Raw genomic sequence first — 17,815 nt, forward strand, 5'->3', positions numbered from 1 at the left:
ACAGTTTCTTAAACTGAACTTCTAAATGTCAACTACTATGTAACTAAAGTGATTTGTACATTCCTTTATATTTTAAGGTTATCACACTCTCCCTTTATAGCTGATGATACTTGTTTTCTTACTCAGATGAGACTTCTGCATTGCATTTTGACATAACCAGTAATGAATTTTAATAGCCCTCAGATCTCATAATCTTACCCGTCATTGAGAAGGACATACAATCTCAGTCTAGGCAGGAAAACAAAGAAAGGAAAAGAAAAAAGGTTGAAGGAATGAAGGAAGGAGAGAAAAAAGATAGGGACAGTAAAAGCACAGAAATGCCTGGACCTTGAAATGTTAGTCCTATTCTCTCTAAGCACATCTTTTGATCATCATTGGGCCATCACTAATTCACCAGCTTCTAACTTGATAATCAAATGAGAAAAAGAGCTTTTCTCAAAGTTCCTCACACCCAGTGGTTGTGATCTTAAAAAATGTAAGCTCTTAAAGCATAACAGAACCAATCCTCAATAAATTTCATGTGGTAGAATTCTTTTATAATGATTACCCTGCTATAAATCATAATCCTTGCATGTGAGATTATAGGGACTCTCAATCTTCTTCTCAACTAACCTATGAATTAGAAAATTAAAAAAAAAGGGGGTGGGGTGGGGAGAGAAGAAAGGCACCATACATTAATTCCCACCCCATTTCTAGTTCCTAGGTAGAACATATTCTTTGGTATGCTTTTCTCTTCTAGGTGCTGGTTCAAAAGTAATATTGGGGTTTTGAGAGCAATTGCTATCTGATGTGCAAGAACTTAGAAATAAATAGCTGTCATACAGAATCCTTTTATTCCTTTTTAGTATTTTATAAAGTTCAAGTAGAATTATGAAGGTAAACAACAACCACAAGAGAAAGTCAACGTTAAAAGATCAAAATAGCTAATACATCCTTCACAGGCCATAATGCAATAAGTCAATGTTGCAAAGTTACAAATAACAAACACTGACTCCAGAGATGTATGAGAAAATATCTCTGCCCTACCATGTTGCAGAGGTGGGAGGTCTTTGTCAAAATCCAATCTATTTACACTGAATTAAAAAAGAGCACTCTATTAGTTCTGAACTTGAGAGGTATAATGTGAGATCAGTAGCCAGGATAACTTTCCCAGTTACTTTAATGCTTTAAAAAAAATTATTCATATGCACCATATGAAATGAGATGCAAACTTTGCTACATGTAACATAAAGATTTGGGCAAAGAAACATTTTCAATATTGATGATAAAAGCACATGGGTTTTAATCTTTGGATCGCTTAAAGGCCTTTGTTAATAACAGTTATGTATTTTTCACTTGTTATGTATGATAAATATTATATATTTACCGATTTCTGTGGAATGGTCGACCTATACTCAAAGCAGCAGCATTTGTTTTATAAGATCCTGGTGAGTTAAAGCCATTCACAAATCCACCATTGGGAAAAGGGGCCTAGAAGGAAATTGAGATAGTAAAGCCACCAGAGTAACAAGTATCTTCACTGTCAGTTCTGTTTTTCACAAAAATTAAACATTTCAAATGTCTTGCAACATGTGCCTCAGAGACTTTAAAATCCATTAGCACTAGATTTATTAAGTAACAAAATTCCACTATCCTGTTGTTTATTTAATGAAAAGACAATGCTCCTTCACTAAAGCTGCAGAATACAGACAAAACTTTCACTTCAGTAAAGGTTTAATGCATTTTCTTCTTTTACTGATCCTTCAAAAGCCTTAGAAGAATGAAATTATACATATACAAACTAGCGGACTCAGAACAGTATATTGAAACACTGTTGAGAACCACAAAGTATCAGTTAAATTGATTAAAAACTACGTAGGCTTTAAAATCAAGTAAAAATAACTAGTTTTGTGAAATTACTTACCAGTGGTGTTTCAAAGTAAGGTGCAGGGTTTGGAGACCAGGGCTGAGGCACAATACTATAGATTGAGTACTGCTGATGAGGGCTATATACAGGCTGCATAAAGAGCGGAGAGGCAAACTGTGCTTGAGTCTGAACTGGCTGAGTATATACAGTGGAATCCATTATGCGGTAACCATTCTTAGCAAAAAATGTATTGATGGCTTTTATCCTTGCCTAAGGAAAGAGAAAGTATTTTTGTTATAATTACAGTAACAGACTTAAAAAAAAATCCTTTATTTTGACAAATGTGATTAAGTTATTATAAGGCTAACCCAAACAGGCTAGGCAGAGGTAGTGCTATGAGAATGTGTTGCTTTTAATCTTTAGAAGTCCCCTGTGGGAATGAAAGAAGCCTTTCCACAGACCAGCTTCTTGAATTGCTTTGAAAACTGCCAACTAGGCGCACAGCGGCCGCAAGATGGCGACGGCGACCATTACTCTCCAGGTGAATGGCCAGCAAGGAAGGGGGCCTGAGCCATTGGGCAGCAGGAGACAAGTGGAAAGCTCCACAGGGCACAGATTCCATCAAAATGGAAAATGGGCAGAACACAGCAGCAAAGCTGGGGCTGCCACCCCTCACACCTGAGCAGCAGAAGGCCAAGAAGTATGCCATGGAGCAGAGCATCAACAGTGTGTTGGTGAAGCAAACCATCGCCTACCAGCAGCAGCAGCTCACCAACCTCCAGATGGCAGCTCAGAGGCAGAGGGCACTGGCAATCATGTGTCGGGTGTATGTCGGCTCCATCTACTATGAGTTGGGAGAAGACACCATCCGCCAGGCCTTTGCCCTTTTCGGGTCTATCAAGAGCATAGACATGTCCTGGGATTCAGTCACCATGAAACACAAGGGTTTTGCCTTTGTGGAATATGAGGTGCCAGAAGCAGTGCAGCTGGCCTTGGAACAGATGAACTCTGTGATGCTAGGAGGAAGGAATATTAAGGTGGGTAGGCCCAGTAACATCGGACAGGCCCAGCCCATCACTGACCAGCTGGCTGAAGAAGCCAGAGCCTTTAACCGCATCTACGTGGCCTCAGCGCACCAGGACCTCTCAGATGATGACATCAAGAGTGTGTTTGAGGCCTTCGGCAAGATCAAGTCACGTACTTTGGCCTGGGACCCAACCACAGGCAAACACAAGGGCTATGGCTTCATCGAATATGAAAAGGCCCAGTCATCCCAGGATGCTGTCTCATCCATGAATCTCTTTGACCTGGGGGGCCAGTACCTTTGGGTAGGCAAGGCAGTTACACCACCTATGCCACCCCTGGGGGCCTTCCACCTGCAGCTGCTGTAGCCGCTGCTGCTACAACAGCCAAGATCACTGCTCAGGAAGCAGTGGCTGGTGCAGCTGTTCTGGGCACTCACCAGCACTGACTCTGGCCCAGCCACTAGGGGCTCTACCACAAGCTGTCATGGCAGCCCAGGCCCCTGGAGTCATCACAGGTGTGACCCCTGCAAGATCCCCCATCCCTGTCACCATTCCTTCTGTGGGGGTGGTGAACCCCATCCTGGCAAGCCCTCCAACACTAGGCCTCTTGGAGCCCAAGAAGGAGAAGGAAGAGGAGGAATCGTTCCCCGAGTCAGAGCGGCCAGAGATGCTAAGTGAGCAGGAGCACATGAGCATTTCAGGCAGTAGTGCCCGCCACATGGTCATGCAAAAGCTGCTGCAGAAGCAGGAGTCCACAGTGATGGTTCTACGCAACATGGTAGACCCCAAAGACATTGATGATGACTTGGAGGGAGAAGTGACAGAGGAGTGTGACAAATTTGGGGCTGTCAACCGTGTCATCATCTACAAGGAAAAGCAGGGTGAGGAGGACGCTGAAATTATAGTCAAGATCTTTGTGGAGTTCTCCATGGCCTCAGAGACACACAAGGCTATTCAGGCCCTCAATGGGCATTGGTTTGCTGGCCGAAAGGTGGTGCCTGAGGTCTATGACCAAGAGCGCTTTGACAGTAGTGACCTGTCTGCGTGACCTCGGCCTTGCTTCTCCCCAACCTCCCACAGACTTGAATTTTCCTCTTGTCTCTCCCCTCCAGTTTGTGTAGAAAGATATATGGGGGCTGAATTCAGCCCCTGCCTGGCCTTTTTGTGTAGTTTGGATAAAAGTACGGATGCTGCTGGCCCCCTGTACACACCATGTGTGAGATGATATGCTTGCCGGCTCTCCCCAACTCTCCATGGACTTTTATCTTCCAGGGCCTCTTCCTAGGCTTTGGCAGGAGCTTTGTGGCCCTTGTGGTGCTTTGAGGGGCCGTCTAGCCTCACCCTTTGTGTCAATTTTTTTCAGTTCAGCAAACGTTTGCTCTGTGCTGGGGTAAGATGGGAAGATATGGTCTTCTCCTCAAGAACCCCATAACTGGGTAAATAATGCACACACAATGAAATAGAACGATGGAAAAAAAAAAAAGAAAAAAAAAAAGAAAACTGCCAACTAAGCTCTAAAAGATCATACTGTTCATTCATTTCAGTCATGCCTGACTCTTCATGACCCCATTTGGGATTTTCTTGGTAAAGATAATGAAGTGGCTTGCCATTTTCTTCTGCAGCTCATTTTACAGATGAGGAAACCGAGGCAAAGAGGGTCAAGAGACTTGCCCAGGATGACAATGACACTAAGTATCTGATGCTGCATTTGGTTTTCCTGACTCCAGGCCTGGCACTCTATCCACTGTGCCACCTAGCTGCTCCTCTAAAAGACCACAGCAAGCACTAATTTCATCTACTCTTTTCAAACAATCACAAAATCTTCCTTTTTGTGTGTTCAGACCTAATATTTTCCTTTCTTCAATTAAAGTTCCTAGGCTCTTTTTCAGCCCCTCCTCTCAATAACTTCTATTACTCTTCCCCTTTCAAATCCTTAATATCCTTTCCAAACTTGCTGCATATTCTCATATTCATTTCTTAAAGGTCCCATTCATCAGGCTCTGATGTTCTGGAACTAAAATAATGAAAAAGGAAGACGAGGGCAATCAAAACATCACTCTCTACCTAGTAAAGGAATACCTGCCTAATTTTGCTGAAACCACCAGAAACATTTGCCAAAAGAACTTTCCAGTCATTACCATAATCTATATTAAATGTAGGGAAAAGTGCAATCATTATTCTAATTATGTTTATCTGTATTTAGGCTGACCCACAATTTGGTGGTCCCAATTCAACAGGCTGCCATGGCTTCCAAGTCTGCTTAATGAAGAAGAAATGACTAGTTGTACTCATGTAACCTTTCACAGAGAGGTTAAACAATGTTTAACATGACCTTATAAGTAACTAAAGGATGAAAATCCCCCTTTTCCAGGTTGGTTTTTCTGTTGCAACACACTGTAAACACTTGCTCAGAAGTTATTTGAAGGGAGTAAAAGGAGGCAGAGAGAAAACAATAAATTCATCATATTTTTAACTTTAAGACTGCATTAGGAAACAGTGAGTGGAAAAGAAGAGGGTACTAGATGTAGGAGTCAGGAAGGCCTTGAATTTGACCTCCCATGAGGTCCAATGAGAGACTTGAGCAAATTACTTAACCTCTGGGTTTGTTTTTTCATCTGTAAAATGGAACTACCTCCTGTAGTACCTACGTTACAGGGTTCTAATGAAGTTATAATGAAATTGGGCATATAGAGTACTTTGCATTAAATCAATACTTAATCAATAAGCACTTATTAAATACCCATTATGTGCTAGAGCTAAGGGAGACAGAAAAATGAATCAATCCTCGCTCGGAGGGAAAGGTGGTATATATATATATATATATATATATATATATATATATATATATATATATATATATATATATGTACTTCTACATGCATATGTTGAACAAATATAAGGGAGTTAAATAAAAAATTAAGAATTCCCGAGTCGAACAACAAATCAAAGAAGCAACAGAAATTTTAAAAATAATAACAACGAGACAGATGCAACAAAGGCAGTTAAGGGAAATTTTATATTTCTAAGTTTTCCATCAAAACAAGAAAACAAATCAATGAACTGGGCACACGGCTGAAAAAAAAAATCAAATACTTATTAAAAGAGATCAAATGATTTATGGCCATATCAAAAGCAGGTGTGTTGGGAGTAGAAAGGTGCTTTGTCTGTGCTCTATGTCTGATGTAAATAATCTTTGTAAACAGTAATCTTATTAATAAGCAATTAAATGGAAACAGAGTACAGCAGACCCTCTAAAATAAAGGGAGCATAATCAGAGGGGGACTTAAGCCAATGAGAGAACATAAATTTCCAACTCCATGGCTCTCAAGCAGTAGGGCCCAGAGAATCACTGTTACACGTGGATCTTTCACCTAAGAACTTAAGAGTCCTGGAAATTGGAGTTGTACAGATAGAAGGCCCATTAGGAAACTATACGGTATGAATGTGGCCCATGAAGTCAACATTACTTGCTCAATGTCAGTTAGCTAATGAAGCAGAGTAATGAAGCAGAGTTAAACTAGAACCTCGAGTCTACTGACTCCCAGTCCAGTGATGTTTCTGCTATCAAAAAACATTTTTATCAGATATTGCAACTACTAGCATTTGACATTACCTCTCTTAGTCCTCAGTTTTTTCATTCGCAAAATGCATTTGGTAAACAAAGACTACTAAGACTGCTTAGAACTTGAAAGGCTTTTTGACCCTCCCTTCTGCTGTAAGTCTCTACTCTGAATTGTAGAATTTTGGTTAATCTGCATACTTCTGAAAATTTTTTTTTGTTGTAGACCTTGTGGATGTTAATGTGATTGAAGATCTTTCCCACACATTCAACAGGCCTCAGGTGGGGCCAGTTAAGAGAGGCAGGCCCTTACCTTTGTGATGCCAATCAGTGATTAAAGATCTTTCCCAAACTCTTTTGCCTATTGGGCATGAACCCCTTGGGCCCTAGAAAGAATATATATACCCAGAAGGTAGCTATTGAGAACTAGACTTCCGAATTCAGCCCAAGGAGAAAGGAGTAAGAACTCCCAAGTCCTCAAAGATGTAGAAGAGAGTGCTGAGGGGAAAGTGGAGACCAGAGAGCTGCAGACCAGAGGACAGAGGGGGGGGAGAAGACACAGGCCAACAGTTAGGATTCGTGAGTGACTGTTCATAGAAAGGCCGTGGGAGGGGGAAGGTTAGAGGGTGACTTGGCTCTTTGTTGTAATACTGTGTGTTAATCTCCTTGTTGCTACATTGATGTGGGCTTACTGGTTCTGGAATACAATTACTGCTGTATGGAATTGGAATTACAGGTTCTGGGATTTGATTCTTTGGTGCCTAAATAAATGTTATACTTCCTCACCTTCTACTTAGAGAGTTTTTCATACTTTGCCATTCTGAACCATACAGGCATGTTCATGGTCATCCTCCAGGTCATGAATGTTGCCTTACTGATATAGACCTGGAACCTCATTTAATGTCCTAGTGGACATTTCCCTTATTTGTTGTGTGCGTATGGATGGCATAGGATATTGCTGTGAGGAATTAGAAACAAACTCATGCCACCACTCTGTGGCAGTTTAGTACATACTAAACCATTCCCTGTACGCTAACTGGGTTTTTCCTTTTAAGGAAAATAATGTCTACGTAAGAATTCTCTACTTAGGAAAAAAATTTCTTACCATGATTGGCTTGCCCTGAAAAATTTTAACTTCTTCCCTCAAGTATCTAAAAGCCTGCAAAAAAAAGCACATTAGAAACAATCCTTAGCATTACACTTAAAGTAAATCAAGAAAAACAATGGAGGTTCCCAGCCAACATTTCCAAAAGACAACAAAAGGCAAATGATGCCACACTACCGCCCCCCCCCCCCACCTACAGTCCCCAATAACAAAACCCGTATAGGAGTAAGGTAAAAAGTGAAAAGAAAAACCATCAGCAATTCTATGATACATAGGCATTTTTTGGGAATCAAAAGAAACACATTTATTCTACTAAGATTAAGAGTAAAACAAATATTTATGCAGATCACCAAGTCATGCAGACTAACTATATAAACTGATTTCTAAGGGGAAAAAATATCACAGACAATTTCAAATGCCCAAATCTTACAAGTGAATCCTTTGGTTAGGGTCATGATTCTTATTTTTTAATACAAAACTACCATTTATAACTCAAAACCCAAGATAAATACTGAATTGTGAGTACCAGGCATCTCAATTAATCCCTAGTTTTAACAAAAACCTAATCCCTAATTTTAGGAAAAGCTATCAATTTTGCATATTCAATAAGTTTTCAGTGAGTTTTTTGTAATGTACAACCACAAAAAAAGAGAAAAAACAAACAAAACAACAAAAAACCAGAAATGAAAAACTTCCCGAAGAGTTATATTATGATGGTGAAAACATAAATGGCCACTTGAGGCAATACTAAAAAATATTTTCTTACCTGTTGTGCATCTGTATCAGACTGGAATGTAATGTACCAGCTGCTATTGTGAGCAAACTCACAGCTTATCACTTTGGGACAGTTTTCATTTTTGAAGAGTGCCTTAACTTCCTTAAAATACAAAAAGCAGAAAACCTGATTAGCTCTAAAGACATTCAGAAATATCAGCTAATATTTGGAGATTCAGATTGTGAACTGAAAACCTAACACCTGTAATTAATTCTATTGCTAGGGTTAGAAAAAACTCAGTGAAGTACTTCCTTCACATAACAATACCTGGCATTTATATAGTTATTTAAGGGTTACGAGGAAGGGTATATTGGTAACTAGATCTTCAAAAAGAAAAAATAATGTAACACGACACAAGCTTATCCTGCATTATTAACATTTTCCATGACTTTCTTAAGTCTAGACAACCAGTAAAACAATAAATTAAACCATGATTTAAAATACACATAATGAAAATTTAACAATTGCTTCTTATGAGCTGGTTGGAGTTGGCTTCAGCACGCACCTGTTACAACGTACATCAGACAGAGCATTTTATTAAACACTTACTACATGCTAGGCACAATTAAGTGTTTGGGATAAAAATTAAAATGTATAATACAAATAAAAACAAAAATAAAAATACAATAAAGTGGTGCCTACTCTGAAAGAACTTACATTCTAAATAAGAGAGAACAAAACATACTCTCATTTAAGGACAACGGATTTGGAGTTGGGGACCCGGGTTCAAATGCCCCTTCCGTTACTTACTGTGTTACCTTAGGTAAGTCGCTTAAAATTTCTGAGCTCCAGTATCCTCATCTGGGATCCGAACAGATCTCAGTGATAGTATTATCCCCATTTGAGTCTCAGAAGTGTCACGTACTTGCGTTAAAGGTGAGATTCAAATAAGGTTTTGCCTCTCTCCACTCTTGTTACAAACCCACAATAAAAACAAAATCCCTTCAATAACAATTTTTTAAATCATGTAATAATATTCCTGGAAAGAGAATGTGCAAAAGGAAGAATTGGGGTGGATCTTTTTGGATCAACTTAGCTACATCAAGAAATTACTGATAGAACCCAATATGGGCAGTCAGCCTCTCAGCTACTAAGTGAAGTGCTGTACTGAATCCTTTCATCCTTTTTATGGAAGGTGGCTTCAAAGTTAAGATTTTCATTACAGTCAGTACTCACTCAAGTGGACTGTTCCATAGACTGTCCCCTCCCCTCACAGGGTTCCCTGTGGCCCCCACAGGCAGAGTGGCTTCAGTGCCTCTCCCCCTGCTCCCTGCCCCAGGCTTCTTCAGTGCCTAGAACAGAGGCAACTAAAATTATCAGTTAAAAAGATCACTTCTTAATGTAAAAAAACCTTAGAAGACACCTTTTTAAATGCACACCCTTATCTAAAGATGACAAGACTGAGAACATTTAAAAAAAATCAAATTATTTAAAACTATTTTATTTAATTCCACAACTAGTTTATGTAGCTAAGCATCTCCAATTCACTGTGGATACACAAGAGCCTGTTTCTCTGGGCATTTTACCTATATTATTAAGTTGACTCCCCTCAATTAATCATATTTACACATTTTAATTATACAGCAAGAATAGATGGCACTGTCAATTGGGGCAAGGTTGTCTCCCTTTGGTCAGCTGATCAGTGGTGTCTGACCCTGTGACCCAGTGGACCAACTGGCCATGGGGTTTTCTTTGGCAAAGAAAACTGGAGTGGTCTGCCATTTCCTTCTCCAATAGGTCCTTTTGTCAGGCAATCAATCAAAGGTGAAATGACTTGCTCAGGGTCTCACAGCTAAGGAGGATCTGAGGCTAGATTTGAGAATTCAGGTTTTCCTGATTCTAGGCCCAGCGCTCTATCCACGGAGTCACTGGCTGCCTCTGTCTCCCTTTACATAGTGTTATTATGACCATATAGGATACTCTTCTTAGTTCAGCTCACACAGGGCACATCTTAGCAAATCACTCCTATTTGGTGCCTCTAAGACAGAATGTACATTCCCCAGTTTGCCTCGTAAGCTCTTTCACAGCTTAGCCCACCTTTCTTTCCCCTACCTATTTGAAAGACTTACATTGATGCACTGAGAATCATGATCCCAAAGCACTGCTGACCAATCATACTGCTCACTAACTCAAGATGCAGGATGAGACATTTTTTTAGAAATGGCCAAGGTGGGAATCTAGGAAATTCTCATAGTTAGAGGACTATGGATAATCCAGCAAAGAGAGGTTAGAGAGGCAGAACGAACAGTTTCCTGTCAACTCACAAGAGAGTATACACAAGGAGAATGTGAATTACAAGTGTATCAAATGCAGCAGAGAGATCAATGAGAGGAAAAAAAAAGCCTTTAGACTTTACAAGCTGCTGCTACTTTGGGGAGAACAGTTTCAGACTGTCAAAGACTGAGGAGCGAATGAGATTTAGAGGCAAGCAAGTGTTGATGGCTTCTTCTAGGAGTTTTGAGTGACAAAGGGAGAAGAGACAAACAGCGGCAGGTTAACAGGAAATGGATTTAAGTACAGGAGAGACTTGAGCATGTTTAATGAGGAGAAGAAGGATCAAGAAATAAAGAGAGAAACATAATTAGAAAGAGAAGGGATGACAGAGGGGGCAATATGCTGAAGAAGGGATGAACTGAAAAGCATGGGTAAAAACTATGAGGGCTACCTCCTTACAAAGATAGGAGGGGAAAGTGGGAATGATGTCAGTGGGGTTTTAATAAGAGAGTTCATTATGAATGGCACTGATATTTTCAGTAAATGAAGTGGCAAGAGACTGAGCTAAGAGTGGGAACATGGGGGAAGTATGGGAGGCTTGAGGGAAGAGGTCTGGAACGGTGTGTGTGGGAAGTGAGACAGAGACTCACACAGGTAGTTGATCTGTTACGTATTCTGCATTTACACCTACTTAGCCCTCCATTTCTTACCTCTATTGGTGTAGTTTCAGGGATTTCTCGAAGGATGATGATACATCGCTTATGATTTGGTCTCACTTTCTCTCCCTTCTCATCAACTTGAACCATAGGAGAGGCTAAAAATGTATTAAAAAGAGTTAAAACCTGTCAGTGAAAATAATGCTATAACAACAGTCTATTAACTAGAAATCAAAATAATCACTTGCAAAAGTTAACTAGTAGGTGAATATAAATTGTGATGATATGGGCATTTTTTATTTAAAATCAAAAGCCATACCTCTTAGTGACTACTGAATGATGCCTGATATTCTTAGATAAATGTTATGAAAAAGCATGAGGTTATTTTCCTTTTCTAAGTCAGAAAAATCTTAATTTAACAAATAGAACTTATCATTTGCATTAAAAAACCTGCATTATATATGTATTGTGCATTATAATATGCATTATATATGTAACTTTAGACTAAAATAGATTAAACTGTAAGAAAACCCCACTAAACAGTATTAAAAAATTATGCCCCAAACACTTAAAAGAGTTTGAAACCCCCTCAGATGGAGATTTACGGGCTGTAGTCAGCATTATAAATTTGTTTCTAATAAAATAGAAGTCTGACGAATTATAGAATGAACACAATGAAATGTTACCGGTTTATTAAAACAAAGCCAGAAATATATATTCTCTACATTTTGTAGCCTAGATGTGAGAAATGTGGTCATGGACCTCTAATTTAACTGCTACAGAGAACTCCCAGGTGAGGAAACTCCCTCTACCAATTATAGCTGGCACCTTCTTATATCTGTTTGCTTCCTTCCACATTAGAGTGTGAGCTGTTCAGGGCAAGAATTGTGCCTCTTTTTGTATTCCCAGAGATTAACACAGTGCCTCTTGACGAAGGAGGCAAATAACTTATTGACTGAGCTAGATACTGTGACATGAACAGTAAAGTATATTTGTTAAAAAAACATTACACAAGAAAGTTATCCATCTTTCTTGAAATGAAGCAGTAACAGAAAAAGCTGTGGGACTAAAATTTTCCTTCTTTAAGTCATTCAACTTAAAAAGAATCAATAACATACATCTCAATACTTCAAGAATAAGATCCAGGTCCGTGGTCAACTTTTTTATTTCTTCCATGTTGGCAACTGTCCAAATTGGGACAAACTGGTCACTGTCCATTTGAGACATCAAGTAGAGATCCTTAGATAGATTCTCTCTGAAAGAATTAAAGTTTGAGGCTACAATTACTAGAAAAGTCATTTTTCTGAAATAGAAAATATAACTACTCATGAAAAATAAAAAATTATGAAAAATACTGAATTATATGAAGATACTGGAAACATAAGGCTGAAAATCACCAACTTCTTACACATGGTCAAGCATTTAAACCCATCTGAGACATCAAAATGGTTCCCTTTAATTAAAATTATATTAAGATGATAAATGTATTGCTGCAGTGAAGAGAATATTGATTGGTATCTAAAACGGTCGAAGTCAAGTAGTTATATATTTTTTGGACAGTAATAACTCTTTTTATTAAAAACTATCTTATTTTTATTGATACTGTATGTTTTGCCACTACATTAATTTCTGAATTTATTCTACATCCTCCTCCAACAATCCATCTCTTATTTTATTTAACTATTTTTAAAATTACATATTTTCCCCACTTCTTACCTTCCAACTGAAGAAAAGAAAAACAAAATTGATATACCAATATGTATAGTCAAACAAAACAAATTTTTGCCTCAGCCATTTACAAAATGTGTCTCATTCTGCATATTCAGTCTGTAAGGAGTTGGGTAGTATTTCTATTAGTCCTCTGGATTCATAGATGATCACTGGGTTATCTGAGAATCTGTCTTTCAAAACTGTTCCTTTTTTTACTTGTTATTTTTGTATCGATTGTTTTCACTCTGCATCATTTCATGCAAGTTTTCCCAGATTTCTAAAATTGTCTCTTCTTAACATTTCTTCAGTCCAACAGTATTCCATTATGACGATCATACCATAATTTGTTCAGCCCTTCCAATTGACGGCACACGCCCTTAGTTTCTAGTTTTTTGTCACCTCAAAAAGAGCTGCTATAAATATTTTTGGACTTTTCATTTTTAAAAATCATTTTACAGGACATGCTAAATTGAATTCTATAAATGCCATTGAATTTATACTAAGTTCACCTAACATTAAATCTTCACGTAAACATAATGGGAATTTTTGTCTATTAGGATAATATTTTTGACTATCTGAGAGACCATGCCAATAAATCTCCTTCTAAAAGGTACCTTTCTTCCCCTCCAGTTTCTACTATTCTGTTTCCACTGACTCAGCAATTTTCTTAAAACTGAGAAAGTCCTATTACCTTGAAAAACAGAATTCTAACTGTTTCTTTAGACATTCCTTTAAATCTTCAACAGAAACTGTACAAGTGCCTTCACCTGTTTAGGAGAATAAAGAAAAAAAAAATTAGCATCAAGTCACTTATGAATGATCAACAGCCAGAAAGTTAGCAACCATAACATACTTTATTGATGCTGAAACTAAAGGTTTTTCCCTGAGAAATGTAATAATGACATTTAAAACTTAATGAATATTCTAAAAAAACAAAACAAAAACAATCCTTTCAAAAATTAATTTCCTCATCAATTAGTTGTAAAACATTCATTCAGGGTTTACTATGTGGCAAGTGCTAGAGATATAAAGGCTAGATGGTCCCTGCCATCTAACGGGGAGAAGCATATAAGTGGTAGCCAGGAAGGGGTATTTTGTAGAGAAGTGTGGTGAACAGTCACAGGAGAAGTGATGTACATACATACCTTTTCCAATAGTCATGGAAATACTGATTTGATTATGATTTCAGAGGTAAAATGGGGAATGCCCCAAGCAGGGTAGAAAATACTCATGGTCCAACTGTTCTGAAAAATGGTTTATGGTAGAATTCTGACCAACTGAAAAAAGTAATTTATCAAGGAATCAAAGCATTTTATGCATATATATTCTTCTGGTAAGTCAACAAGCATTTATTATGTGCTTACTGCTATTTGCCAGGTACCATGCTAAGCCCTGGTGACACAAAGAACCCTCAAGGCCAACAACACACAATAAAAAATTCCAGGGGGCAGCGAGGTGGTGCACTGAATAGAGCACTGGCCCTGGAGTCAGGAGGATCTGAGTTCAAATTTGGCCTTAGACACTTGACACTTAGGGGCAAGTCACTTAACCCCAACTGCCTTGCCTTCCCCACTTCAAAACAAAACAAAACAAAAAAGAACAACAAAAAAACCCCCAAAAAATCAAAAAACAAAAGTTTTCTTCCTCCCTCCCTTGTAAAGGTAATCTCAAAGGGAAGGTACCACTAACAGGGAGTGAGAATCCTAGAAACAAAGTCAAGAAGTGGAGGTGAGGAAGGATGGAATGGGTAGGGGCCAGGTTGTAAAGGGTTTTAAAAGTGAAAACAGAATTTTATATTTTATTACAGAGGTAAAATAGGAAGCTACTGGACTTTAATGAGTGGGGTTATGGGTTGGTGACATGGTTTGATCTGAGTGCTAGGAAATTCATGTTAGCAGATAAACAAGTAGAGGATGGACTGGTGCAGGGAAAGGACTTGAGGAAAAGACCAATCAGAAGTCCAAGAGTGATAACAAAGATCTAAATCAAAGTAGAGACTGTGGGAGTGGAGAGGAGACAGTTTGAAAGCAGAAACAAGAGTCAGTGAGATATTTGATGTGTAGAGTGAAAAAAGTCAAGGACAATAGCTTGGTACTGAGCTGGAAATAAGATGGAATATTGACGACTTTGGGTATGTCACTTAATCTTTGTCTGCTTCAATTTCCTCCTCTGTAAAATGGGGTGAAGGAGAATACCTACCTCCCAGGGCTGTTGTGAGGAAAAAATGAGCTATTTGCAAACATTCTGCAAACCTTAAAGCATTATATGAATACTACTTGCTATTATTATAACCATTACTACATAAGCTTCAAGAGGGTGGAGACATCTTTGCTTTTTGTCTCCCAAGTGTTTGGTGTAGGTTTGGCACAAAGTAATTGTTTAATAAATGCTTTTTCATTCATTTACCTACTGAATAGAACTTTTCTCTTTTAAAAAGCCATCATTAATGCCAATAGAGCCTAAGCTAATTTTTAGCATGGTCCTGAAAAGCAGCATAAAAGTATTGTATTTTCAACAATTTCTACACTGACTTTCGCTGCAATTTTATTCAGTTGCATACCCAAAGAAAAATATCTTCCCTAAAATAAAAGAAGTGATTCATCTAGCCCTTTATTATAAATTTTTTTTCTGTTCTGAAAAATGATAAAATTGCAATATTTATCTTTTTCATTTTAATTGCTTGTACACTACTTCATTAAGCTTCTGATCTTGTAAAGCCAGAGTCACTCATTTCACAAGTGGACAAAGTTTTATATGGAGTAATATGTCCATTAAAAAACCAACCCACTCATTTTGTTAATTAGAAGGAAAAAAAAATCAATCCAGGTCACAGTATCACCTGAAGAAAAGATGTGACATTTTTTTGATTCAATAGCAACAGTCAAGAGAGTTCGCAGAAGTGAATCAAAATATTAGATGCATGATATTTAATCACTTGTTTGAGATTAGCAAATAAAGGTTCTATACAGCTTAAGGAATGGGGAAGCAGACACAGTTATAAAAACTAGCTAGAAAACGACTAGCACTAGAACATGAATGGAAGCGGCTTTTGAAACCACAGCACCTACCAGATATATCATAAATTTGGTAACTCAGATCCTCTGGTGACAAAACCATTCCATCTGTAGGTACTTCTTCAACACCTGTGTTACTCTGTGAAGCTTCACAAGATGAATACATTACATCATATTCCTTACAGCTGTCATCTGGAATCTCCAAGGTACCTGCATAAAAGAAACAATACATGATTATCAAGGATAAGGTAAGGTTTTTCTACATAGGCTTTTGTGGATTTCAGTAATGAGTAAAGTGGTCGCAATGAGGTTGGATATAAGCTCTCCTCTGCTTTTAGGGAAAGGCAATTGTGAATAATAGCAAAGAAAACTATAATCATACATCACATTTTTGCAGGCCCATTTAATTCCTTAAATTTATGATTTACAAAGTGCTTTATTCCTTTTGGAAATCTGATGAGGTATGTAGCATGTATCTGACTTTAAAGATAGGAAAACAAAGGCTCAGATGTTATACTGTTCAAAGTAACTGTCAGAGTCAAAATTTTGTGTTTACACTACACCAACTTTAAATATAGAGATATATTCCAGACTCCAAAGTCTCTTTATTATACGAAATATATTTTCCCCATTATATTAGAGTACAACCAAACTATACAGCAAAACCTGTTTTCCAATTATTTGTTTTTTAAAACCAAAGGATGTCAACCTATCTTGATATTATTAGAAAGGAAAAATATGGTAAATGTATTAATTCTATAGTAAAAGGGGAAAGGGGCTACTTATGAGAAATATTAAGTCCATTTTTGTTAGAACTGTTAAGTCAAACCTGTCATCCAAAGACATAAACATCAAGTTTAGTCTACCAAGGCTATTTATGCACTTGAAATTCTATGGTAAGTCCTGGAAAGCACACCAGTACCATTCAACCTTTAAATTATAGTGAAGTCATAGCTGTTCTAAGTACAGGGAAAGTTTATCATAATTGAACATTATTACATGAAAGCCTCTGGGCATAGTAGGATTGTCACCATCTCTAAGCTTGTTCTAGATACACACATAATAAAAATATGAATCAGACTTTGACATTTATAACGTATCTGGGTTGTAAGGGTTTTTTTGTTCTCTTATAACTTAAATGCTCACAAACTGTATCCCAACGTAACACTACATGAAGTTGGGCAAATATTGGGTGGAAGGGTAAAGGTCAAAGGCAAAAAAGTATTTGCTCCATACTAGAGGACAATTTTTTTGGTAGAATATAGGTTTTTTATGATTTCCTTTCCTGCCTGAAGCAAAAAAAAGCAGTTTGATAGTTGTATCAAGGAGAGAGTTGTATCTCTTTTTGTAGAGGCTTAGTGATCACAAGGTTTTCACATAGCCTCTCCCCAACATTCTTTTCCAGGTTTTTTGCCCTCTATTGCCATTGGAGTATTATTGAAGATAGCCTTGCAACATTCCCATTATTCTCAATCATTTACCTATCTCGGCATCATTAAAGTTCCTTTAATGTGTCCCTCTACTCCTTTGTGTCCACTCTTAACCAAAAGAAACAGTAAGTAGTATATGGCAGGACCATGAAGAGACAAAAGGAAATGAATTGATCTTTTCAGGGCCTAGGAAAAGAGGGAAAACAGCACTCTTCTGTTCTTTAATCTGGCCACCACATTGGGTCAGTTGGGGCTTCTTTAATTCCTGCGGACCATCCCTTGCCTCTTTCCACTAGACTGTCACCCCAACATTGTTAGATCTTCTCTATTTTTTGTCAGTAATTTTTCATTGTGAAGTCCTCTTATTTTAGGTTGTTTTAATGCCCACCTTTCAATTCATCAAAATCCAGTCCTGTATGTATTTTTCAGACTTAGGATTGAATTATGAAGAATACTTAACAGTGAAATATTTCTGACACGA

General features: G+C 38.0%; 2 protein-coding genes and 1 non-coding gene across 5 annotated transcripts in view; 1 reads left to right on the forward strand and 2 right to left on the reverse strand.

Moving 5' to 3' along the window:
* Positions 1 to 17,815, reverse strand: part of LARP4 (La ribonucleoprotein 4) — a 59,364-nt gene that overhangs the window by 19,121 nt on the left and 22,428 nt on the right. For all 3 annotated transcript variants that reach the window (XM_036758691.1, XM_036758688.1, XM_036758689.1), the window contains exons 3-10: positions 15,959 to 16,114; positions 13,582 to 13,657; positions 12,299 to 12,435; positions 11,235 to 11,338; positions 8,302 to 8,412; positions 7,536 to 7,589; positions 1,904 to 2,116; positions 1,367 to 1,470 (exon numbers count right to left, since the gene is read on the reverse strand). In XM_036758691.1, coding sequence (XP_036614586.1) covers positions 1,367 to 1,470; positions 1,904 to 2,116; positions 7,536 to 7,589; positions 8,302 to 8,412; positions 11,235 to 11,338; positions 12,299 to 12,435; positions 13,582 to 13,657; positions 15,959 to 16,114 — 955 coding nt within the window. The remainder of the gene's footprint in view (positions 1 to 1,366; positions 1,471 to 1,903; positions 2,117 to 7,535; positions 7,590 to 8,301; positions 8,413 to 11,234; positions 11,339 to 12,298; positions 12,436 to 13,581; positions 13,658 to 15,958; positions 16,115 to 17,815) is intronic.
* LOC118852503 lies at positions 174 to 382 on the reverse strand. Its single transcript, XR_005010575.1, has one exon. It is a non-coding gene; the product is annotated as a small nucleolar RNA SNORD97 (small nucleolar RNA).
* LOC118849733 (poly(U)-binding-splicing factor PUF60-like) lies at positions 2,358 to 4,000 on the forward strand. Its single transcript, XM_036758692.1, is given in 4 exon segments — positions 2,358 to 2,422; positions 2,424 to 3,202; positions 3,205 to 3,303; positions 3,306 to 4,000. Coding segments are annotated over 4 exon segments (1,554 nt in total). The 5' UTR covers positions 2,358 to 2,360; the 3' UTR covers positions 3,920 to 4,000.

Source organism: Trichosurus vulpecula, chromosome 5 (genome assembly GCF_011100635.1).
Source record: "Trichosurus vulpecula isolate mTriVul1 chromosome 5, mTriVul1.pri, whole genome shotgun sequence".
Classification (NCBI taxonomy): Eukaryota; Metazoa; Chordata; class Mammalia; order Diprotodontia; family Phalangeridae; genus Trichosurus; species Trichosurus vulpecula.